The following is a 26,056-nucleotide window of genomic DNA, read 5'->3' as shown; positions in this document are numbered from 1 at the left end:
TTCATTTTTAGCTTCTGTTTTTTCGATGAAGAATATTTGTGAAATATTTCTTCAAACTTATTATGATTAAATTTCAAAAAAACTATTCCGGCAAATCTAGAAAATCTTAAGAATCAAATTTAAATCTTATTTCAAAGTCTTTTGAATTTGTTTTAAAATTTTGTACTGGAAAATGTAGAAGCAATAATGATTTGTCTTTGTTAGACATATAGCTTGGTCCAATTTGTTATATATTATAACAAAGTGTAGAGTGGATTTTAACCTATTTAAAACATGTCATCAAAATTCAAAAATGTATCTTAATCACAAAAATTTACTAATGATGTTCCATAAATTATTTTTTTTTAAAAATTCAAAAGATTCTAATTAGCTAGTTTTTCTCTTGTTTTTTTCGGTTAAGTTTTTGAATTTTAAAGAGTCGAAATTGAAGATAAACTATGTTTAAAAATTTAATTTTCATTTTTTTTCCTGTTTTCTCCTCTTTTTAACCGTTCAGTTAAGTGTTTTTTCCATCATTTATTCTCTACAAAATATTTAAAATCATTTGAATGACAGAGAGAAATACCCATTTTTTTTATATATATGTAGATTTATTTATTAAAGGTAAATTGAGCAAATTGGCTATTTCTGGCAATTTTGTAAAGTGTGTATCAAACTGGTAGCCCTTACCCAAGAAGTAGCTCTTGATTTCAAAAAGGTTGGTGACCCTTCATATAGGCAATATTAAAAATGTTGTATTTTAGTTTTAGGAGTTATGCTTGAATATTTTTTATTGCTTTTTTCGCATTACCTCAGGATTCTCAGAACATTACTGTCATATTGAATATAAAACAATTTTTTGTCTTTGCAAACCTCACAAGAGCACGTTTCTAGTAAAATTCACAAAGATACATTAATATAGCCAATATTAGACATGTTATATGTTTGTTTTAGGAGTTCAACTTGAATAATGTCTTTGTTATAATTTGTCATTTGTCCTGGATGATATTAGCTTTCGCTTATTGGGAAGTGCATCGTTATTACAACTGTGATACAAATGGTGCATGTCCAATGCTGCAGAGAGAGAGAGAGGCAGGTGTTCATTACTAATGAACTATCAGTTCTCTCTCATTATTGCAGCACTTCTCCACTATCCAACTGTGCAGCAACAGTAACATGCTCGCAGTCGTTCTCTGTGCTAAAAATGTCCATCCTCTAACATATTCATGGCCTGGGTTGCTGGAGTTCTCCAGGATTTTTTCAATTGAAGTGTCTGTGTGTGTGTGTGTGTGTGCGTGCGTGCGTGCGTGCGTGCGTGCGTGTGTGTTCTGGCAATGCTGACTTAATGGGGACATCGCTCTGTTTACACAGTCACCTTTAGGGGACTTCTGACGGTATGGGGACCAACAAACAGGTCCCCTAAAGGAAAACCTTTTTAAATGATAGTCAGATCCATTATCAAGACGTCTAAGAGATCTTTAAGCTTTGGCCCATAAAAGATGGTTATTGAAAAGTAAACATGTTTAACATCTAATTTGATTTTTTTTTTTTTAAATGGTCCTCAGTAGTCACGTACAAATGTGTGTGAATTATGCAAAATTATTTATTTTTGGTCCCCATGAACCATATTAATTATGACTGATTGGCACATTACTTCATCAATCCAGAGATTTAAAGACGTGTATGAGCTAACTGGGCAGTGGCCATTTTACCAAATTTTTTTGTATGCCTCCACAACCTGTGGAAAGGGTGGTCCCCACAAGGTATGATCAAAAACTTGGTCCCCATTTCAAATGATAACATGTGTGTGTGTGTGGGTTTGTTTGTTTGTTTTTTGTGTGTGTGTGTGTGTGTGCGTGTGTTCGTTTGTTCTGGCAATGCTTACTTAATGAGGACATTGCTCTGTTTACACAGTCATCTTTAGGGGACTTCTGACGGTATGGGGACCAAAAAACAGGTCCCCTAAAGGGAAACCTTGTCAAATGATAGTCAGATCCATTCTCAAGATGTCTAAGTGGATTTTTAAGCTTTGGCCCATAAAACATGTTTCCTGAAAAGTAAACATGTTTGACATCTAATTTGGAACTTTTTTTTAAATGGTCCTCAGTAGTCACGTACAAATGTGTGTGAATTATGCAAAATTATTTAAATTCGGTCCCCATGAACCATATTAATTATGAATGATCGGCACATCACTTCATCAATCCAGAGATTTAAAGACGTGTATGAGCTAACTGTGCAATTGCCATTTTACCCCATTTTGTGTGTGCCTTCACAACCTGTAGAAAGGGTGGTCCCCACACGGTATGATAAAAAACGTGGTCCCTATTCCAAATGATAACCTGCGTGCGTACGTGCGTGCGTGTGCGTGCGTGTGTGTGCGTGTGTGCGTGCGCGTTCGTGTGTGTTCTGGCATTGCTGACTGAATGGGGACATTGCTCTGTTTACACAGTCACCTTTAGGGGACTTCTGACGGTATGGGGACCAAAAAACAGGTCCCCTAAAGGGAAACCTTTTCAAATGATAGTCAGATCCATTCTCAAGATGTCTAAGTGATTTTTAAGCTTTGGCACATAAAACATGTTTCCTGAAAAGTAAACATGTTTAACATCTAATTTGGAACTTTTTTTTAAATGGTCCTCAGTAGTCACGTACAAATGTGTGTGAATTATGCAAAATTATTTAAATTTGGTCCCCATTAACCTTATTAATTATGAATGATCGGCACATTACTTCATCAATCCAGATATTTAAAGACGTGTATGAGCTAACTGGGCAGTGGCCATTTTACCAAATTTTTTGTGTGCCTTCACAACCTGTAGAAAGGGTGGCCCCCACACGGTATGATCAAAGACTTGGTCCCCATTTCAAATGATAACGTGTGTGTGTGTGTGTGTGTGTGTGTGTGCGTGTGCGTGTGTGTGCGTGCGCGTGTGTGTGTGTTCTGGCATGTGTGAGTGTGTGTGTGCGTGTGTGTGTGCGTGTGTGTGTGTTCTGGCAATGCTGACTTAATGGGGACATTGCTCTGTTTACAGTCACCTTTTGGGGACTTCTGACGATATGGGGAACAAAAAACAGGTCCCCCTAAAGGGAAACCTTTTCAAATGATAGTCAGATCCACAATAGAGGTCGACAATAGAGGTTCGGAAAATGGTCCACTCGGACTCAATGTCCCGCACCTCCCTCAAAGTTCTCCCGGAGGTGTGAATTGAAACTCTCTCTGACAGGAGACTCCGCCAGACGTTCCCAGCAGACCCTCACAATGCGCTTGGGCCTGCCAGGTCTGTTCGGCATCCTCCCCCACCATTGCCGCCAACTCACCACCAGGTGGTGATCGGTTGAAAGCTCCGAGTGTCCAGAACATGAGGCCGCAAATCCGATGACACAACTACAAAGTCGATCATGGAACTGCGGCCTAGGGTGTCCTGGTGCCAAGTGCACATATGGACACCCTTATGTTTGAACATGGTGTTTGTCATGGACAATCCGTGACGAGCACAAAAGTCCAATAACAAAACACCACTCGGGTTTAGATCCGGGCGACCATTCTTCCCAATCACGCCTCTCCAGGTTTCACTGTCGTTGCCAACATGAGTGTTGAAGTCCCCCAGTAGGACAAGGGAATCACCCGGGGGAGCACTTTCCAGTACTCCCTCGAGGGTACCCAAAAAGGGTGGGTATTCTGAACTGCCGTTTGGTGCGTAAGCACAAACAACAGTCAGGACCCGTTCCCCCCAACCGAAGGCGAAGGGAAGCTACCCTCTCGTCCACTGGGTTGAACTCAAACGTGCGAGCTTTGAGCCGAGAGGCAACGAGAATTGCCACCCCAGCCCGTCGCCTCTCACTGCCGGCAACGCCAGAGTGGAAGAGGGTCCAGTCCCTCTCGAGAGAACTGGTTCCAGAGCCCTTGCTGTGTGTCGAGGTGAGTCCGACTATATCCAGCCGGAACTTCTCTACCTCGCGGACTAGCTCAGGCTCCTTCCCCCCCAGTGAGGTGACGTTCCACTTCCCAAGAGCTAGCTTCTGTAGCCGAGGATCGGACCGCCAAGTGCCCTGCCTTCGGCTTCCGCCCAGCTCACAATGCACCCGACCTCTATGGCCACTCCTATGAGTGGTGAGCCCATTGGAGGGATGACCCACGTTGTCTCTTCGGGCTGGGCCGGGCCCCATGGGGACAGGCCCGGCCACCAGGCGCTCGCCATCGTGCCCCAACTCCGGGCCTGGCTCCAGAGCGGGGCCCCGGTGACCCGCGTCCGGGCCAGGGAAATCTGAGTTAATTTTGTTGTAATTCCATAGAAGTCTTTGAGCTGCTCTTTGTCTGATCACTCACCTAGGACCTGTTTGTCTTGGGAGACCCTACCAGGGGGCATGAAAGCCCCCAGACAACATAGCTCCTAGGATCATTGGGACACGCAAACTCCTCTACCACGGTAAGGTAGCAGCTCAGAGGGGGGATGGATCTGACTATCATTTGTTGGTGCCTGTCGTGGCGGTAATCCCAGAACCCGTTGGTGGACACCAGCAGTGAGGGATGCCGTCAAGCTGAAGGAGTCCTATCGGGTTTTTTTGGCTCATAGGACTCCGGAGGAAGTGGACGGGTACCGACGGGCCAAGCGGTGTGCAGCTTTAGCGGTAGCGGAGGCAAAAACTCGGACATGGGAAGAGTTCGGGGAAGCCATGGAAAACGACTTCCGGACGGCTTCGAAGCGATTCTGGACCACCATACGCCGCCTCAGGAAGGGGAAGCAGTGCACTATCAACACCGTGTATGGTGCGGTTGGTGTTCTGCTGACTTCGACTGCAGATGTTGTGGATCGGTGGAGGGAATATTTTGAAGACCTCCTCAATCCCACCAACACGTCTTCCTTTGAGGAAGCGGTGCCTGGGGCATCTGTGGTGGGCTCTCCTATTTCTGGGGCTGAGGTTGCTGAGGTAGTTAAAAAGCTCCTCGGCGGCAAGGCCCCGGGGGTGGATGAGACCCGCCCGGAGTTCCTTAAGGCTCTGGATGCTGTGGGGCTGTCTTGGTTGACAAGACTCTGCAGCATCGCGTGGACATCGGGGGCGGTACCTCTGGATTGGCTGACCGGGGTGGTGGTCCCTCTCTTTAAGAAGGGGGACCGGAGGGTGTGTTCCAACTATCGTGGGATCACACTCCTCAGCCTTCCCGGTAAGGTTTATTCAGGTGTACTGGAGAGGAGGCTACGCCGGATAGTCGAACCTCGGATTCAGGAGGAACAGTGTGGTTTTCGTCCTTGTCGTGGAACTGTGGACCAGCTCTATAGTCTCGGCAGGGTTCTTGAGGGTGCATGGGAGTTTGCCCAACCAGTCTACATGTGCTTTGTGGACTTGGAGAAGGCATTCGACCGTGTCCCTCGGGAAGTCCTGTGGGGAGTGCTCAGAGAGTATGGGGTACCGGACTGTCTGATTGTGGCGGTCCGCTTCCTGTATAATCAGTGTCAGAGCTTGGTCCGCATTGCTGGCAGTAAGTCGGACACGTTTCCAGCGAGGGTTGGACTCCGCCAAGGCTGTCCTTTGTCACCGATTCTGTTTATAACTTTTATGGACAGAATTTCTAGGCGCAGCCAAGGCGTTGAGGGGATCCGGTTTGGTGGCCACGGGATTAGGTCTCTGCTTTTTGCAGATGATGTAGTCCTGATGGCTTCATCTGGCCGGGATCTTCAGCTCTCACTGGATCGGTTCGCAGCCGAGTGTGAAGCGACCGGAATGAGAATAAGCACCTCAAAGTCCGAGTCCATGGTTCTCGCCCGGAAAAGGGTGGATTGCCATCTCCGGGTTGGGGAGGAGACCCTGCCCCAAGTGGAGGAGTTCAAGTACCTAGGAGTCTTGTTCACGAGTGGGGGAAGAGTGGATCGTGAGATCGACAGGCGGATCGGTGCGGCGTCTTCAGTAATGCGGACATTGTATCGATCCGTTGTGGTGAAGAAGGAGCTGAGCCGGAAGGCAAAGCTCTCAATTTACCGGTCGATCTACGTTCCCATACTCACCTATGGTCATGACCTCTGGGTCATGACCGAAAGGATAAGATCACGGGTACAAGCGGCCGAAATGAGTTTCCTCCGCTGGGTGCCGGGGCTCTCCCTTAGAGATAGGGTGAGAAGCTCTGCCATCCGGGAGGAGCTCAACGTAAAGCCGCTGCTCCTCCTCATCGAGAGGAGCCAGATGAGGTGGTTCGGGCATCTGGTCAGGATGCCACCCGAACGCCTCCCTAGGGAGGTGTTTAGGGCACGTCCAGCTGGTAGGACGCCACGGGGAAGACCCAGGACACATTGGGAAGACTATGTTTCCCGGCTGACCTGGGAACGCCTCGGGATCCCCCGGGAAGAGCTAGACGAAGTGGCTGGAGAGAGGGAAGGCTGGGCTTCCCTGCTTAGGCTGCTGCCCCCGCGACCCGACCTCGGATAAGCGGAAGATGATGGATGGATGGATGGAGTCAGATCCATTCTCAAGATGTCTAAGTGATTTTCCTTTTTTTTTTTTTTTTTTTTTCTTTGTCATGAAAAAGGGACGTTTTTCTCATGAAAATGGGAGGATTTTGTGGTTGGTGCACTAATTGTAAGTGTAAATTGTGTTTTTTATGTTGATTTAATAAATTCTTCTGCGGCCCGGTACCAATCGGGCTACGACTCGGTGGTAGGGGACCACTGCCCTAAAGGAAAACCTTTTTAAATAGTCAGATCCATTATCAAGACGTCTAAGTGATTTTTAAGCTTTGGCCCATAAAACATGTTTCCTGAAATGTAAACATGTTTAACATCTAATTTTAACTTTTTTTTTTAATGGTCCTCAGTAGTCTCATACAAATGTGTGTGAATTATGCCAAATTATTTACATTTGGTCCCCATTAACCATATTAACAATTTTTCCCCAGAGTCCCCAGTAAGAATGATCGACACATTACTTCATCAATCCAGAGATTTAAAAATGTGTATGAGCTAACTGGGTAGTGGCCATTTTACCTCATTTTGTATGCCTCCACAACCTGTGGAAAAGGTGGTCCCCACAAGGTATGATCGTAAACTTGGTCCCCATTCCAAATGATTACCTGTGTGTGTGTGTGTGTGTGTGTGTGTGTGTGTGTGTGTGTGTGTGTGTGTCACAAGAGACTTTTCTGATGATGGCCTGTAGTTGCATTAATCATGCTGCTTGCACTGTATGACCGTGTTTGCCACGTGCTTATAAATACTTCTGTCCTCTTTTAATTCTGCCTTCCTTTGACGTTGGCTGGATGACGCCCGCCCCACCCTAACCCGCCCACTCTCCTGCGGCTGCTGCAGGCTCAGGTAAGAGCTGCGCTTCTTTTGTCGCAGATGTTCCTTGTCACCCATGTCAGCTGTACAAAGTTTCCCGGCTACCTACGTCAACAAGGTGCTCGTTTGATTGCTGACTTCTTAACCACAGCCCACGAAATTTTGCTGACATAACATTTGTTTTTAAGTGTCTTTTGTTAATGTTGTGATTTATTTTGGTTTTTGTGTCTTGTGTGATGGATCCCAGGAAGACGAATTGTTGCTTTGTAGCAGCCAATGGGGAGCTACAGTATTTAAAACACAAAAAACTATTGTGGAGTTGCTTCTGCTTCTCACACATCCTACTAACTAGAAAGAGTTGTTTTAACATTATCACAAGTGTAAAAAGAAGTGAAGCAGTGTTAAAAGTGTTAAATGTTGAATGTGTTTTGAAGTCACATATAAACATTATGTATCACACAAATGTAAAATTAAATAGAGCAATCTTAAAAGTGTAAAATCTTTACTTTGTTTCAACACACAACCTACTCTGTGGACTAGGGGTTAGAGCAGGGGTGCCCATTACGTCGATCGCGATCGACTGGTCGATCTCGGAGGGTGTGTCAGTCGATCTCAAGCCAGGATTAAAAAATATACATAAAAATGAGCAATCATCAATCATACCAAGACTTCACTTTCGTCAGTTGTTTGACATTCTCGGCACCCGAGGATCTTGTGAGATGACGCTGGCTGCTGCAAGCTCATATTTAAGAAAAAAATCACTAACAGGGCGGACGCAGAGAAACACATTTTATTTCTAGAGACTCCGTACCTACTGTCAAAACTCTAAAGACCGACTGCACAGTTCCTGTCTTCACCATAAAAGACCTGTTTCATCCTGCCTGTGCTAACAAAATAAGAGTCTCAGAAAGCTAGCGTGCACAAGCTAGCAAGCTACGGAGTTTGATGCCAATGTATTTCTCCCCCGCCCTCAGCGACCGCTTTCTCACTTGCTTGCCCACCCGCACTCTCACTGACCTCACTCACCTGCTGCCAGACATTAAAGGGCCACACACATATGCTACTCTCATAACAAAGTGTTTAAAAACGAGTATGCAAGTTGGACAAATGAGATGCCAAATCCAACCACTTTCATGTGGTATTGGACAGAAAGGAGGACTTTTTTTTCCCTCCATTTGAAAATGCGGACGTTATCAGCACCACTGTCTAATTCCAATCAATGCAAGTCATCAGAATCAAATACACCAACTTATATTCTTGTCTTCATGAAAGAAAGGAATCTATGTGTGTTAAACATGCTTGTATTATCATTAAACACCATTAACTTGTTAACAAAAATGTCTCTTTCATAAATAAATACATATAAATTATAAATAGGAATGAGGTAGATCTCCTCGACTTGGTCAATTGAAAAGTAGCTCGCCTGCAGAAAAAGTGTGAGCGCCCCTGGGTTAGAGTGTCCGCCCTGAGATCGGTAGGTTGTGAGTTCAAACCCCAGCCGAGTCATACCAAAAAATGGGACCCATTACCTACCTGCTTGGCACTCAGCATCAAGGGTTGGAATTGGGGGTTAAATCACCAAAAATTATTCACGGGCGCGGCTACCGTTTCTGCCCACTGCTCCCCTCACCTCCCAGGGGGGGAACAAGGGGATGGGTATAATGCAGAGCACAAATTTCACCACACCTAGTGTGTGTGTGACAATCATTTGTACATTAACTTAACTTTAACTTCTCTTACACTATTAAACTACACATTTTAGCTGCTTCATTAGGCACACTTGACTATTTCATCTGCAATTAGAGCTGTGTTTTTAATTTTTGTTAAAACAATGGAACCTCTTAGGTCAAGCACAATCCCATCTCACACGGTGGTTTAATTTATTTTAATTATTTTTACCATGAAGTAATGTAACGAGAAATAGTTGTTTTAACATTATCACACATGTAAAAAGAAGTGAAGCAGTGTTAAATGTTTAATTTGTTTTTAAGTCACATATAAACATTATGTATCACACAATTGTAAAATGAAATAAAGCATTCTTAAAGGTGTAAAATGTTTAATTTGTTTTTAAGTCAAATTCAAAACATTAAATATCACTTAAGTGTGATAAAAAGTGAAGCCGTGTTAAAAGTGTTAAATGTTAATTCGGTTTTTAAGTCCAATTATAACTTTAAGTGTCATTTAAGTGTAAAACAGTGTTAGAAGTGTAAAAGATTAACTTTGTTTTTAATGACATTTCAACGTTAAGTATCACTCAAGTTTAAAACAAAGTAAAGCAGTGTTAAAAGTGTAAAATGTTAACTTTGTTTCTAAGTCCAGTTTCAACATTAGCTATCACACAAGTGTAAAAACAGTGTTAAAAGTGTAAAATGTTAACTTAGTTTTTTAAGTCTAGTTTCAACATTAGCTATTACACAAGTGTAAAAACAGTGTTAAAAGTGTAAAATGTTAATTTAGATTTTAAGTCCAGTTTCAACATTAGCTATCACACAAGTGTAAAAACAGTGTTAAAAGTGTAAAATGTTAACTTAGTTTTTTAAGTCTAGTTTCAACATTAGCTATTACACAAGTGTAAAAACAGTGTTAAAAGTGTAAAATGTTAATTTAGATTTTAAGTCCCATTTCAACATTAAAAGTATCACTCAAGTGTAAAACAAAGTGAAGTTGTGTTAAAAGTGTAAAATGTTAATTATGTTTCCAAGTTCCATTTCAACATTTGGTATTATACAGGTATAAAAACTGTATTAGAAGTGTAAAAGGTTAACTTTGTTTTCTAATCACATTTTAATGTTAAGTATCACTCAAGTATAAAATCAAGTGAAGCAGTGCTAAAAGTGTAAAATGTTAACTTTGTTTCTAAGTCCCATTTCAACATTAAGTATCACACAAGTGGGATAAGTGAAACAGTGTAAAATTTTAACTTTATTTTTGAGTCCAGTTTCAACATGAGCTATTACACAAGTGTAAAAACAGTGTTAAAAGTGTAAAATGTTTGTTTTTAAGTCACGTTTTAACATTAAGTATCACACAAGCGTAATATAAGTGAAGCAGTGCAAAATGTTAACTTTGTGTTTAAGTCCCATTTTAACATTAAGACTTACACAAGTGTAAAACAAAGTGAAGTTGTGTTAAAAGTGTAAAATGTTAATTATGTTTCTAAGTCCCATTTCAACATTTGGTATTATACAGGTGTAAAAACGGTGTTAGAAGTGTAAAAGGTTAACTTTGTTTTTTAATCACATTTTAATGTTAAGTATCACTCATTTGGAAAACCAAGTGAAGCAGTGTTAAAAGTGTAAAGTGTTAACTTTGTTTCTAAGTCCCATTTCAACATTAAGTATCACACAAGTGGGATAAGTGAAACAGTGTAAAATTTTAACTTTATTTTTGAGTCCAGTTTCAACATGAGCTATTACACATGTGTAAAAACAGTGTTAAAAGTGTAAAATGTTTGTTTTTAAGTCACGTTTTAACATTAAGTATCACACAAGCGTAATATAAGTGAAGCAGTGCAAAATGTTAACTTTGTGTTTAAGTCTCATTTTAACATTAAGACTTACACAAGTGTAATATAGGTGAAGCAGTGTTAAAAGTGTAAAATGTTAACTTTGTTTCTAAGTCCAGTTTCAAAATTAAGTATTACACAACTCTAAAAATACTGTTTAAAGTGCAAAATGTTGAAAATATATTTTTAACATTGAGTATCACACAAGAGTACACAAGTAAAAACAAGTAAAGCAGTGTTAAAATTTTAAAATGTTACCTTTGTTTTAAGTCACATTTTAACATTAAGTATGACACAAGTGTTAAGTGTAAAATTTGTGTTTTTAAATCATGTTTTAACATTAAGTATCACACAAGAGTAGTGTAAGTGAAGCAGTGTAAAATGTTAACTTTGTTTTTAAGTCCCATTTTAAGATTAAGACTGACACAAGTGTAATATAAGTGAAGCAGTGTTAAGTGTAAAATGGTGAAAGGAAGACAATTTGTAAAATAAATAAAGCAGTGGTAAAATTGTAAAATGTTAACTGTGTTTTAAGTCACATTTTAACAATAAGTGTCACGCAAGTGTAGTATGAGTGAAGCAGTCTAAAATGGTAAAAAAAAAAATACATTAGTTTGTAAAAAAATAAAGCAGTGGTAAAATTGTAAAATGTTAACTTTGTTTTAAGTCACATTTTAACAATAAGTGTCACGCAAGTGTAGTATGTGTTAAGCAGTGTAAAAATAAATAAAAATACATTAGTGTGTAAAAAAAAATAAAGGAGTGGTAAAATTGGAAAATATTACCTTTGTTTAAAGTCACATTTTAACAGTAAATATCACACAGGTGTAAAAAAAAAAGTGTAGTGTTAAAAGTGTAAAACGATAAGTTTGTTTTTCAAGTCACATTTTAACATGAAGTATCACGCAAGTGTAATATAAGAGAAGCAGTGTTAAAAGTGTTAACATGTTGGTTTTTAAGTCACCTTTTAAAATGAAGTATCAGACAAGTGTAATATAAGGACATTTACATACATTTATACAAAACATTAAGACTGACACAAGTGTATTATAAGTGAAGCAGTGTTAAATGTAAAATGGTGAAAGGAAGACAGTGTGTAAAGCAAATAAAGCAGCGGTAAAATTGTAAAATATTAACTTTGTTTTAAGTCACATTTTTACATTTAGTATGACACAAGTGTTAAAGTGTAGTGTTAAGTGTAAAATGTGTGTTTTTAAGTCACGTTTTAACATTAAGTATCACACTAGTATAATATAGGTGAAGCAGTGTAAAATGTTAACTTTGTTTTTAAGTCCCATTTTAACATTAAGACTGGCACAAGTGTAATATAATTGAAGCAGTGTTAAGTGTAAAATGGTGAAAGGAAGACAGTGTGTAAAACAAAAAAAGCAGTGGTAAAATGTTAACTTTGTTTTAAGTCACATTTTAACATTAAGTATGAAACAAGTGTTAAAGTGTAGTGTTATGTGTAAAATTTGTGTTTTTAAGTCACGTTTTAACATTAAGTATCACACTAGTGTAATATAGATGAAGCAGTTTAAAATGTTGACTTTGTTTTTAAGTCCCATTTTAACAATATGTGTCACACAAGTGTAGTATAAGTGAAGTAGTGTTAAAAGTGTAAAATGGAAAAAAATAAATAAATAAACAAAAATACATTACTTTTTTTTTTAAATAAAGCAGTGGTAAAATTGTAAAATGTTAACTTTGTTTTAAGTCACATTTTAACAATATGTGTCACGCAAGTGTAGTATAAGTGAAGTAGTGTTAAAAGTGTAAAATGGCAAAAAATAAATAAATAGATAAAAATACATTACTTTGTAAAAATAAATAATGCAGTGGTAAAATTGGAAAATATTAACTTTGTTTGAAGTCACATTTTAACAGTAAATATTACATGGGTGTAAAAAAAAAGTGTTTTTGTTAAAAGTGTAAAACGATAACTTTGTTTTTTAAGTAACATTTTAACATGAAGTATCACGCAAGTGTAATATAAGCGAAGCAGTGTTAAAAGTGTTAACATGTTGGTTTTTAAGTCACCTTTTAAAATTAAGTATCAGACAAGTGTAATATAAGGACATTTACATACATTTATACAAAACATTAGGACTGACACAAGTGTATTATAAGTGAAACAGTGTTAAACGTGTAACATGTTAACTTTCTTTTTAAGTCCCATTTTAACAATTACACATTTAACACTCTGGTTCTGTCCTCAGGTGTACGAGGTGGTGCCCTGTCAGAGCGACTGCAATCAGTACGTGTGGGTGGCCGAGCCTTGGAGCATCTGGAAGGTCAGCAACGTGGACCTAAAGGAGAACTGTGGAGAAGGTGTCCAGACCAGAAAAGTCAGGTATTGACCATGTGTATGCAGTGTTGTGTGTGATGCTATAAGCCAGGGGTGTCAAACTTATTTTAGATCGGGGGACACATGGGAAAAGATCTACTCCCAAGTGGGCCGGACTGTTAAAATCCCTGCATGATAACTTAAAAATAAAGACACCTTCAGATTGTTTTCTGTGTTTAAAAATAGAAAAAAGCACATTCTGAAAATGTACAAATCATAATGTTGTTGTTTTTTTACACTTACATGTTGCGGTTATTAATATTCAATATTTATTTGTCGTTATTTATACTTTCTGAATGAATGACGTTATAATGTTCATCAGTCAACTCAATGGTGTTTATTTTTAATCAATCAAGATAAAAAAAATATCTAAATCAAATTACAGTATGCTGTGTATGTAGTTTGATCATTTTCCTCGATTGATGTACTGACATCATGTGGTTTCATTTGTACATATGTAGCATCATCTACAGCAGGGGTCGCCAACCTTTACCACTCAAAGAGCCATTTTGACTTGTTTCAAGAAATAAAGTAAACTACGGGAGCCACAAGACTCTTTTGAAATTTAAAATGAATTAACACAGCGTACAAAGTTTCTTTTTGCTTTGTGCTATGTGTTAACCAGGGGTCTCAGACACGCGGCCCGCACCTTAATATGAAAATGTAATATTAGTGCGGCCCGCAAGTTTTATTTGAATGCCGCTTGACAACATCACATTTGCCAACCATCTCAATTTTTCCGGGAGACTACAGAGTTTCAGAGCAGCCATTCTCTTGACTGTCTGCTGGTTTTCACCCAAATAACAATAATAAGGGCGTGCTATGATGACAATGCGTTTAGCGCCCTCTACAACCCCAGCCCATTCACATGTTGTATGAGGCTTCTGCAGACGCATAAGCGACTGCAAGGCATACTTGGTCAACAGCCATACAGGTTACACTGAGGGTTGTGATATAAACAACTTAAACACTCTTACTAATATGCGCCACATTGTGAAACCACACCAAACAAGAATGACAAACACATTTCGGGAGAACATCCGCACACAACATAAAGCTTCTCTGTGATAGGCGAGCAATTTTCAGAGAGCTATTTGGTTTCTCAATTGTTGAGGCTGATATGAAAGCTCAGCAGACAATTTCAACATAAATATACAACAATTTAATTATTTAAGAAATGGATTCCTGCATATTCAGCATTTATGCCTTGCATATTTGCAGATTTCTTATTTCCGAAAAAAATACTTTATTTGTGGCAAAACCCGCCAATTTGTATGATGTTTTCTTTTTTTTTTTGACAGAACACTTATGTCATTCCCCTTTGGTCGGTAATAATTTATAAATACAGTGTACCTCAACTTACAAGCTTAACTTTGAGCTCACTCAAAACACTCATACAATATCAATTTTGCCCATTACAATTATTTAAAATCAATTTAATTTGCGCACAATACAGTTTTAACATAAACACAACAGAACAAATACCCAGAATCCCATGTATCCCGAACTATTCCGGGCTACATAATACACCCCCGTTACCACCAAACCTCGCCCACCTCAACCGACGCAAGTATGCCTTGCAGTCGCTTGCGGGGTGAGTCAGCAGCCGCACACTAGATGTGGCCGGCCGCCACTCAGATAGCATAGTATTAAAGCAGACGCGACGACATGGTCGAGAGGACGTTTAAGGCATTGCCATCACGGCACGCCCTCAATATTGTTGTCCGGGTGAAAATCTGAGAATGTTATCCTGGGGAGATTTCTGGGAGAGGCACTGAAATCCGGAAAACCTCCCGGAAAAATGGGGGGGGTCGGAAAGTATGCAGCTGAGCCACATCAGAGTGATCCAAGAGCCGCATGTGGCTCCGGAGCCGCGGGTTGCCGACCCCTGATCTACAGAGATACCATGAATTGCTATTCCAACATCCAGTAAACACATGTAGAAGAGCTGTTTCTTTCATTCAAATTTTCAGGTTAATTTGTATACTTAGCAAACTCATCCCTCGGGCCGGATAAAACCTGTTCGCGGGCCTGATCCGGCCCGCGGGCGGTACAGTTGACACCTGTGATAGCAAAATTACTTATACTCGTTTGAATAGATGATGTTCTTTGAACTGGGTACCAAAAGTTGTTTATTGGGCTCAGGAATGTGACACTTAGCAAGAGATCTCTTATCTGATCAAGCTCTGTCTCCTGTGTCTTTGATGTGACATGTGGACTTTAGTTGACCTGGGCATATGTGTCATCTATTCTTGACCCCCCTCTGGGCTAAATTGGTCCCCTTCTCTGAGTGACCCCTCCCCCCCCTTCTGGGCAAACGACACCCTCTCCCCTTTACAGGACCTTGGGCATTCATTCCACTGGGGTACTGTATGTTAATGAGCATGGAGGGTGGGACTTCTGAGAATGTATAATTGTCATTACATATCCTAAAAGAGTTAGAACAAGCTGGGACGAACGGATGTGTCGTTCTGGTTTGGTCTCGCTTTGCAAAGCTTGTTATTATTTGTTTGTTACTTTAATAAATAATTTTAAAGCTATTTGTCACTAAAGGATCGTCTTCAAGAAATTTCCACGACACACCCCTGGTATAAGCGGTCCCCATGAGTACAACACACTACAATAGTTGGCCTGCGCGTGGAAAAGAGAACAAGCAGGTTGAATCTTAACAACCTTGCATCCTTCTCATCTTCTCCACTGTGGTTTGTCGTGGTTTGCAGAAGAACATTCTAAAAATACTCACCCAAGAGGACCGAAGTGAGAAGAAATAAAGTTAGACCTCTAGCAAGGCCAAACAATCTTGATTTTGTATCAGCACCAATGTGTTGACCTCCTGCAGACACCTGCACTATCCAAATGATGCGGGAAAATGTTGAAAAATGCCTCCTTGTAAGGATTCTTGGATTCACTCCTTAAACTGGATCCATGCCAAAGTTTAATGGATACAATTGACTCCTGTCAGCATTCCACTTGCCTGAAAACCGCTGGCTGCATTTTGATGGTTTGGGGAGGAATCAGTAGGTACACATGTAACCAATCAATCAATGTTTATTTATTTAGCCCTAAATCACAAGTGTCTCAAAGGGCTGCACAAGCCACAACGACATCCTCGGTTCAGATCCCACATAAGGGCAAGGAAAAAACTCACAACCCAGTGGGATGTCAATGTGAATGACTATGAGAAACCTTTGAGACCGCAGAGGTTGGTGACCCCCACCCCTTTTAGGGTAGACCGGATGCAATGGACGTTGAGTGGGTCTAGGATAATATTGTGAAAGTCAAGTCCATAGTGGATCTAACATAATAGTGAGAGTCCAGTCCATAGTAGGGCCAGCAGGAGACCATCCTGAGCGGAGGCGGGTCAGCAATGCAGAGATGTCCCCAACCGATGCACAGGCGAGCGGTCCACCCCCATGGTCAGGACTCTTGACAGCCAGCACTTCATCCATGGCCACCAGACCTGTGTGCCCCCCTCCCATAACATTTTTAGCATTCAATCAGACATTTTTGTGAGATTTTGTATTAGTGTTCCTAAAACTAGATATACCGGCCCCCAGACAAATTTTCTTTCTCTAAATGCGGCCCCCGAGTCAATAATTGCCCAGGCCTGGGCTAGAGTATACAAATGAGTTTTAAGATGGGACTTAAATGCTTCTACTGAGGGAGCATCTCTAACTGTTACCGGGAGGGCTTTCCATAGTACTGGAGCCCGAATAGAAAACGCTCTATAGGTTCAAGGTTCAAAGTTTATTCGTCACATGCAGACTACACCACAGTGAAATGCTTTTTTCCATGCTCTTCAGATATTGCGTACAGTGGGATCCAAACACTACTTGCAGAATGTAATACACTAAATACAAAAAATACAAACAATTTACTAGTTCTGATGTACATTCATTACAAGACAATTATAGCCCACAGACTATATTATTTATTATGTATTTATGTATTATTATATATGTGAAGTGAGGCGGTATAGAATAGAAAGTACTTTATTGATCCCTGGGGGAAATTCAGCACCACAGTTTGCTCACAATAGACAATAATAATAATAAAAAATATAATTTATATCATATATTTTATATATATATATTTGATATATAATATATGAATAATGTAAATATTTTTTACATATTTTCTATATTTAAGTGCAGTCAAAAGGAACATATGCATTATACCAGGGGTCACCAACGCGGTGCCCGCGGGTACCAGGTAGCCCGTAAGGACCAGATGAGTAGCCCGCGGGCCTGTTCTAAAAATAGCTCAAATAGTAGAACTTAACAGTGAGCTGCCTCTATTTTTTAAATTTTAATTTTTTTTACTAGCAAGCTGGTCTCGCTTTGCTCGACATGTTTAATTCTAAGAGAGACAAAACTCAAATGGAATTTGAAAATCCAAGAAAATATTTTAAAGACTTGGTCTTCACTTGTTTAAATAAATATATTTATTTTTTTACTTTCCTTCTTATAACTTTCAGAAAGACAATTTTAGAGAAAAAAATACAACCTTAAAAATGATTTTAGGATTTTTAAACACATATACCTTTTTACCTTTTAAATTATTTCCTCTTCTTTCCTGACAATTTAAAATAATGTTAAGGTAATTTATTTTTTATTGTAAAGAATAATAAATACATTTAAATTTAATTTGACTTTTTAGCTTCTGCTTTTTCGACAAAGAATATTTGTGAAATATTTCTTGAAACTTGCTATGATTAAAATTCCCCAAAAATATTCTGGCAAATCTAGAAAATCTTAAGAATCAAATGTAAATCTTATTTCAAAGTCTTTTGAATTTCTTTAAAAAATGTATGTTCTGGAAAATCTAGAAGAAATAATGATTTGTCTTTGTTAGAAATATAGCTTGGTCCAATTTGTTATATATTCTAACAAAATGCAGATTGGATTTTAACCTATTTTAAACATGTCATCAAAATTCTAAAATTAATCTTAATCAGGAAAAATTACTAAAGATGTTCCATAAATTATTTTTTTAAATTAAAAAAAAAAAGATTTGCATTAGCTAGTTTTTCTCTCCTTTTTTTCGGTTGAATTTTGAATTTTAAATAGTCGAAATTGAAGATAAACTATGTTCCAAAATGTTATTTTCATTTTTTTCCCGTTTTCTCCTCTTTTAAACCGTTCAATTAAGGTTTTTTTTCGTCACTTATTCTCTACAAAAAAACCTTTTGTAAAAGGACAAAAAATGTATGACGGAAATACCCATTTTTTTAAATATATATATATAAATAGAGATTTATTTATTAAAGGTAAATTGAGCAAATTGGCTATTTCTGGCAATTTTTTTTAAAGTGTGTATCAAACTGGTAGCCCTTCGCATTAATCAGTACCCAAGAAGTAGCTCTTGGATTCAAAAAGGTTGGTGACCCCTGCATTATACAGTCTGATGGCTGTCGGTATGAAGGACCTCGGTTGGTAGAGTGGCCGTGCCAGCAACTTGAGGGTTGCAGGTTCGATCCCCGCTTCTGCCATCCTAGTCACTGCCGTTGTGTCCTTGGGCAAGACCCTTTACCCACCTGCTCCCAGTGCCACACACACTGGTTGAAATGTAAAAACTAGATATTGGATTTCACTATGCAAAGCGCTTTGAGTCACTTGAGAAAAAGGGCTATATAAATATAATTCACTTCACAATATATTATATATATTAACATATCATTTAATATTCCATTTTATTTCATTGGCTAATTATTTGACCATAGGCCACAGATTCCTGTTGTCGGGGGTGTCCCTATCTGATCTGGCCGATATCAGCAATAAAAAAACAAGTATGGGATTTTATAGGCTTCCATTTCAAATGCCTGGGATGAGTGCGCGATACAAGCTGTCCTGCAGCGTGTTTACTTGGTAAAGATGGACAGCCGGTTAAAAGGATATTGCCCTTTTTTTTCCCCCTTTCTCAATCCTTATGAGAGACAAGAACACATGTCTTTTTTTTAATGCATCCTAACTCGTAAATAACAGTCAGTTAACAATGGAACTAATGGGAGCCATGTTGTTATTGCGCCCATAAAACATCCAAAAAGCGCCAACAATATTCCATTTACATTTCGGGACATTAATATTAACCAAGTGTGAGTTATATTTTTGTTATAAGCGCTAACTTTAAGTTCCTACTTTTAGCAGTACATTGACTTATGCTGCTATATTAACATATTAAGCAGGTGAGCTGCTGCGTCGCCTCTGAATTTGTGAAAGTTAATTATAAATGATAAATTATGCCTCTCACCTAGATAATAGAAGAATGTTGAGTTGGGTTTGAGTTCATTTGGAACATTTGCAGTTTCTCTTTTCAACATGTTCGAAAAGGAGTAGGAAGAAGCAGGGCTTATTCAATCCTACCCCTTTTCTTTTACATTAGCGTTACCAAAACTTTTGTTCATTTCTTGTTCTCAATTTATTCACAATATACTCCATAAGTAATCACAATAAAAACAAATGTCCATCCATCCATTTTCTACCGCTTATTCCCTTCGGGGTCGCAGGGGGCGCTGGAGCCTATCTCAGCTAGAATCGGGCGGAAGGCGTCGTACACCCTGGACAAGTCGCCACTTCATCGCAGGGCCAACACAGATAAACAGACAACATTCACACTCACATTCACAGATTAGGGCCAATTGAGTGTTGCCAATCAACCTATCAAACCTATAAAAATAAATAATAATTGGTGAAGTAAGTTATATTTTCTGTAGACATTCAATGTAGACTTAGATGGCAAGAAAGAAAACCAAAAGACGCCTGTTTGAGGCAATTTTTTAGTTTTTTTTAACCCTTACTGCGGATTACGATTCATTCTTTAAGCATCCCGTCAATCGGCATCCCAGTGAGAGCAGACATTGTACAGTATGTGATTATTTTATTATGTTTGGAATTATCACTTACCAATACTGCTACATGATGCTTAGTGTTTGAAATAGCAAACTTTGTGATGACTCTGAAATTAATACGCCACCCCATGCTTAAATATTACATGTTATTATGAATGTGCTTGTTTCTATGTTACATATATACTTACTGTGTGTATATAAATCGATAATGGGGCTTTTACATTTTTTTTAGAGCGCTTCCTAGGTGGAATAGAGCGACCCCCTTTGGCTCCATTGTTAACTGACTGTTGCTAGCGTTTATTTACGTTTTAGAATGCATTAAAAACAAACAAACACATGTGTTCTTGTCTAATGAATGAGAGGAACAATTCCAAAAAAGTGCAGTTCAACTTTAACATCTAAATGTCCTTCAAAAAGCACACAAAGTTGGTCTTTGTATTTCGGCAAAGTCATTTAAACGGGAAACATGGTAGTATTCTAGGAGTTGGCAGCTACATATCAGCTAAGCACACAATAGCATACATGCTAGACACATGTAGTAGTGTCCTTAATTGAAGATTATTACATTTGTCTGTATAAACAAGTATCAAATAATTATAGTTGCATATTCCTAACATATACAAAGTATGTGGATAGAAATGATCCAGTATCAAATGTGTCCGTATCATTCAGCTTACTCCGTCATGAGTTTGACTTGAAGAATTATTGTGGCCACTTGAGGTCACCAAAAACAAATACCATTCCACTTTAACTTAAAGACAGCATAAGTCCATTGCAGACGGTTAATAATAAATACCTCAGTGTATTTTCTACCATTGTTCTCTGTTTAAGTAGACATTCCGCACTACGAAGTAATAAAAGTATGATTCCAGCTGATATCGTGTCGAGTCAATGTTGGTATCGGCAAATACATCAATACCCACTATATTGCCAAAAGTATTTGGCCACCTGCCTTGACTCACATTTGAACTTCAAGTGCCATCCCATTCCTAACCCAGTCAGTACACCTTTTGCAGCTACTACAGGTTCAACGCTTCTGGGAAGGCAATCCACAAGGTTATGGAGTCTGTTTATGGGAATTTTCGACCATTTTTCAAAAAAGCGCATTGGTGAGGTCACACACTTTTGTTGGTCGAGAAGGCCTAGCTCTCAGTGTCCGTTCTAATTCATCCCAAAGGTGTTCTATTGGGTTCAGGTCAGGACTCTGTGCGGGCCAGTCAAGTTCATCCACACCAGACTATGTCACACGTCTTTATGGACCTTGCTCTGTGCACTGGTGCACAGTCATGTTGGAAGGGGAAGGGGCCCGCTCCAAATTGTTCCCACAAGACTGGAAGCATGGAATTGTCCAAAATATTTTGGTATCCTGGAGCATTGAAAGTTCCTTTCACTGGAACTAATGGGTCAAGCCCAACTCTTGAAAAAAAAAAAAAAAACCCACACCATAATTCCTCCTCCAACAAATTTCACACTCGGCACAATGCAGTCTGAAATGTACTGTACCCCTGGCAACCTCCAAACCCAGACTGTTCCATCAGATTGCTAGATGGAAAAGCATGATTCATCACTCCAGAGAAAGTGTCTCCACTGCTCTAGAGTCCAGTGGCAACATCCTTTACACCACTGCATCCCATGCTTTGCATTGGACTTGGTGATGAACGGCTTAGACTCAGCTGCCCGGCCATGGAAACCTATTCCATGAAGCTATCTGCGTACTGTACGTGGGTTAATTGGAAGGTCACATGAAGTTTAAGCTCTGTACCAACTGACTTTGCAGAAAGTCGGCGACCTCTTTGCACTATGCGCTTCAGCGTCCGCTGACCCCTCTCTGTCAGTTTACGTGGCCTACCACGTCATGGCTGAGTTGCTGTTGTTCCCAAACTCTTCCATTTTCTTATAATAAAGGCAACAGTTGACTTTGGAGTACCTAGGAGCGAGGAAATTTCGCGACTAGATTTGTTGCACAGGTGGCATCCTACGACAGTTCCACGCTGGAAATCACTGAGAGCGGCCTTTTCTTTCACAAATGTTTGTAGAAACAGTCTCCATGCATAAGTGCTTGATTTTATACACCTGTGGCTGAGCCAGGTGATTAGGACACCCAATTTTGATCATTTGGATGGGTGGTCAAATACTTTTGGCAATCTAGTGTGTATCCAATATCGGTATTATACGGGAAGTGAAAAGCTGTATCAGGACACAGCTGTGTGGTATCACATTTATTTAAATAAGGTGTTTTTGTCAGCTTGTACGAACCCCGTTTCCATATGAGTTGGGAAATTGTGTTTAAAGTAAATATAAACGGAATACAAAGTTTTGCAAATGCTTTTCAATTTATATTCAGTTGAATGCACTCCAAAGACAAGATATTTGATGTTCAAACTTGTGAACTTTTTTTTTTTTTTGCAAATAATAATTAACTTAGAATTTCATGGCTGCGACACTGTGCCAAAGTAGTTGGGAAAGGGCATGTTCACCATTGTGTTACATCACCTTTTCTTTTAAAAACACTCAATTAACGTTTTGGGAACCGAGGAAACTAATTGTTGAAGCTTTGAAAGTGGAATTCTTTCTCATTCTTGTTTTATGTAGAGCCCTGGGTCTCCGCTGTCGTATTTTACGTTTCATAATGCGCCACACATTTTAGATGGGAGACAGGTCTGGACTGTAGGCGGGCCAGGAAAGTACCCGCACTCTTTTACTAGGAAACCACGCTGTTGTAACACATGGCTTGGGATTGATTGTCTTGCTGAAATAAGCAGGGGCTTCCATGATAACGTTGCTTGGATGACAACATGTTGCTCCAAAACCTGTATGGACCATTCAGCATTTTTGGTGCCTTCACAGATGTGTAAGTTACCCATGCCTTAGGCACTAATACACCCCCATACCATCACAGATGCTGGCTTTTGAACTTTGTGTCTATAACAATCCGGATGGTTATTTCCTCTTTGTTCCAGAGGACCACGTCCACGGTTTCCAAATACAATTTGAAATGTGGACTAGTCAGATAACAGAACACTTTTCCACTTTGCTTCAGTCCATCTTAGATGAGCTCGGGCCCAGCGAAGCCAGCGGCGTTCCTGGGTGTTGTTGATAAATGGCTTTCGCTTTGCATAGTAGAGTTTTAACTTGCACTTACAGATGTAGCCACCCTCTGTAGTTACTGACAGTGGTTTTATGAAGTGTTCCTGAGCCCATGTGGTGATATCCTTTACACACTGATGTCGCTTTTTTTGATGCAGTACCGCCTGAGTGATTAAAGGTCCGTAATATCTCTGAACCTGTTGATGATTTTACGGACCGTAGATGGTAAAATCCCTAAATTCCTTGCAATAGCTCATTGAGAAATGTTGTTCTAAAACTGTTCGACAATTTGCTTACAAATTGGTGACCCTCACCCCATCCTTGTTTGTGAATTACCTAGCATTTCATGGAAGCAGCTTTTATACCCAATCATGGCACCCACCTGTTCCCAATTAGCCTGCACACCTGTGGGATGTTCCACATAAGTGGTTGATGAGTATTTCTCAACTTTATTAGTATTTATTGCCACATTTCCCAACTACTTTGTCACGTGTTGCTGGCATGAAATTCTAAAGTTAATGATTATTTGCAAAAGAAAACTGTTTATCAGTTTGTACATCAAATTTGTTCTCTTTGTAGCATATTCAATTGAATATGGGTTGAAAGCGATTTGCAAATCATTATATTCCGTTTATATTTACATCTAACACAATTTCCCAACTCATATGGAAACGGGGTTTGTATTAACCTTCCAAGCGTAGTGCACTCGCCCACCTCCAGTATTATTGCAAGCCCCACTTGATGACACTCCACACACAGCACAACAGCCGCGTGACTCAGTGCTCGTGTCCTCAGGTGCATGCTCAACACCATCGACGGCCCCTCCGAGGCAGTGGAGGACTACCTGTGCGACCCAGAGGAGATGCCTCTGGGGGCCCGCGAGAGCCGGCTGCCCTGCCCGGAAGACTGCGTCCTCAATGACTGGGGCCCGTGGAGCCGCTGCAGCCTGGTGAGTGCTTTGAAAACCTCCGCAGAAATGTGTTTGGATATCTCTGCTCTTGTGGAAAATATATAATACAAAGCAACAACTTTGTCAACAGCTACTTTGTCAGGCTCCACAGCAGACTTGCAAAGAGATGTTATTTTATACAGCTCTCTCTTACACACACACACACACACACACACGCACACACACACACACACACACACACTGTCCTGTGAGAGTGCATTCAGCTGGCAGGGTAGGGAAGTGATTGATGACGCACACCTGACTAACAACGCTGCAAAATAACTCACACACTGCACCGATGTAGCAGCATTAAAGGCCTACTGAAACCCACTATTACCGACCACACAGTCTGATACTTTATATATCAATGATGAAATATTAACATTGCAACACATGCCAATACGGCCTGTTTAGTTTACTAAATTGCAATTTTAAATTTCCCGCGGAGTTTCTTGTTGAAAACGTCGCGGAATGATGATGCGTGTGTGCAGACCCGGCCCTAACCAATCTGGCGCCCTAGGCAAGATTTTAGGTGGCGCCCCCCACATCGGCAGTGAAGTGTATATACCAGGGGTCACCAACGCGTTGCCCGTGGGCACCAGGTAGCCCGTAAGGACCAGATGAGTAGCCCGCTGGCCTGTTCTAAAAATAGCTCATATAGCAGCACGTACCAGTGAGCTGCCTATATTTTCTAAATTGTATTTATTTACTAGCAAGCTGATCTCGCTTTGCTTGACATTTTTAATTCTAAGAGAGACAAAACTCAAATAGAATTTGAAAATTCAAGAAAATATTTTAAACACTTGGTCTTCCCTTGTTTAAATAAATTCATTAATTTTTTTAATTTGCTTCTTATAACTTTCAGAAAGACAATTTTAGAGAAAAAATACAACCTTATAAATGATTTTAAACACATATATCTTTTTACCTTTTAAAATCCTTCATCTTCTTTCCTGACAATTTAAATCTATGTTCAAGTTTTTTTGTCTTTTTTTATTGTAAAGAATAATAAATACATTTTAATTTAATTATTCATTTTAGCTTCTGTTTTTTCGACAAAGAATATTGGTTTTAAATATTTTTTCAAACTTTTGATTAAAATTTAAAAAAAATATATTTTGGTAAATCTAGAAAATCTGTAGAATCAAATTTAAATCTTATTTCAAAGTCTTTTGAATTTCTTTTAAAAATTTTGTTCTGGAAAATCTAGAAGAAATAATGTTTTGTGTTTGTTAGAAATATAGCTTGGTCCAATGTGTTATATATTCTAATAAAGTGCAGATTGGATTTTAACCTATTTAAAACATGTCATCAAAATTCTAAAATTAATCTTATCAGGAAAAAAATTACTAATGATGTTCCATAAAATCTTTTTTTTAATTTTTCAAAAAGATTCGAATTAGATATTTTTTCTCTTAATTTTTTCCGGTGAATTTTGAATTTTAAAGAGTCGAAATTGAAGATAAACTGTTTCAAAATTTAATTTTCATTTTTTTGTGTTTTTTCCTCTTTTAAACCGTTCAATTAAGTGTTTTTTTAATAATTTATTCTCTACAAAAAACCTTCTGTAAAAGGAAAAAAAATGTACGACGGAATGACGGACAGAAATACCTATTTTTTTCATATATATATATAGATTTATTTATCAAAGGTGAATTGAGCAAATTGGCTATTTTTGGCAATTTATTTAAATGTGTATCAAACTGGTAGCCCCTCACATTAATCAGTACCCAAGAAGTAGCTCTTGGTTTCAAAAAGGTTGGTAACCCCTGGTATACACTCACAAGAAACCGAATAACTTTGTCTTTGACCTTTTTTTTTACTTAAAGAAAGCAAATTAACAATCAGAAAAGCTAACAAGATTAAAAATATATGAATAAATACATGAATACAAAAAAATAAAAAATGAATATATGAAATACAATATTTTTTACATACATACATGCACTTTAACAACTAGGCTTACAACTATACCTAATATATAAAGGGGTGGAAAAGTGACTATTACCTGCAGGGCAAACATTAGCTAACCAGAAGGCAATAACAATGTAAAGAAAAAAAAACTGCTTAA

General features: G+C 39.1%; 1 protein-coding gene across 1 annotated transcript in view; it reads left to right on the top strand.

Moving 5' to 3' along the window:
- The window catches only part of thsd7ab (thrombospondin, type I, domain containing 7Ab), a 351,090-nt gene that overhangs the window by 222,288 nt on the left and 102,746 nt on the right, over nucleotides 1-26,056 (top strand). Inside the window, exons 18-20 of the mRNA XM_061916619.1 lie at nucleotides 7,275-7,280; nucleotides 12,975-13,108; nucleotides 23,832-23,985. Coding sequence (XP_061772603.1) covers nucleotides 7,275-7,280; nucleotides 12,975-13,108; nucleotides 23,832-23,985 — 294 coding nt within the window. The remainder of the gene's footprint in view (nucleotides 1-7,274; nucleotides 7,281-12,974; nucleotides 13,109-23,831; nucleotides 23,986-26,056) is intronic.

This window comes from Nerophis ophidion, linkage group LG11 (genome assembly GCF_033978795.1).
Source record: "Nerophis ophidion isolate RoL-2023_Sa linkage group LG11, RoL_Noph_v1.0, whole genome shotgun sequence".
NCBI classification, from domain to species: Eukaryota; Metazoa; Chordata; class Actinopteri; order Syngnathiformes; family Syngnathidae; genus Nerophis; species Nerophis ophidion.
The sequence above is the reverse complement of the archived record's forward strand: the minus strand, read 5'-3'. Positions and strand labels throughout refer to the sequence as shown.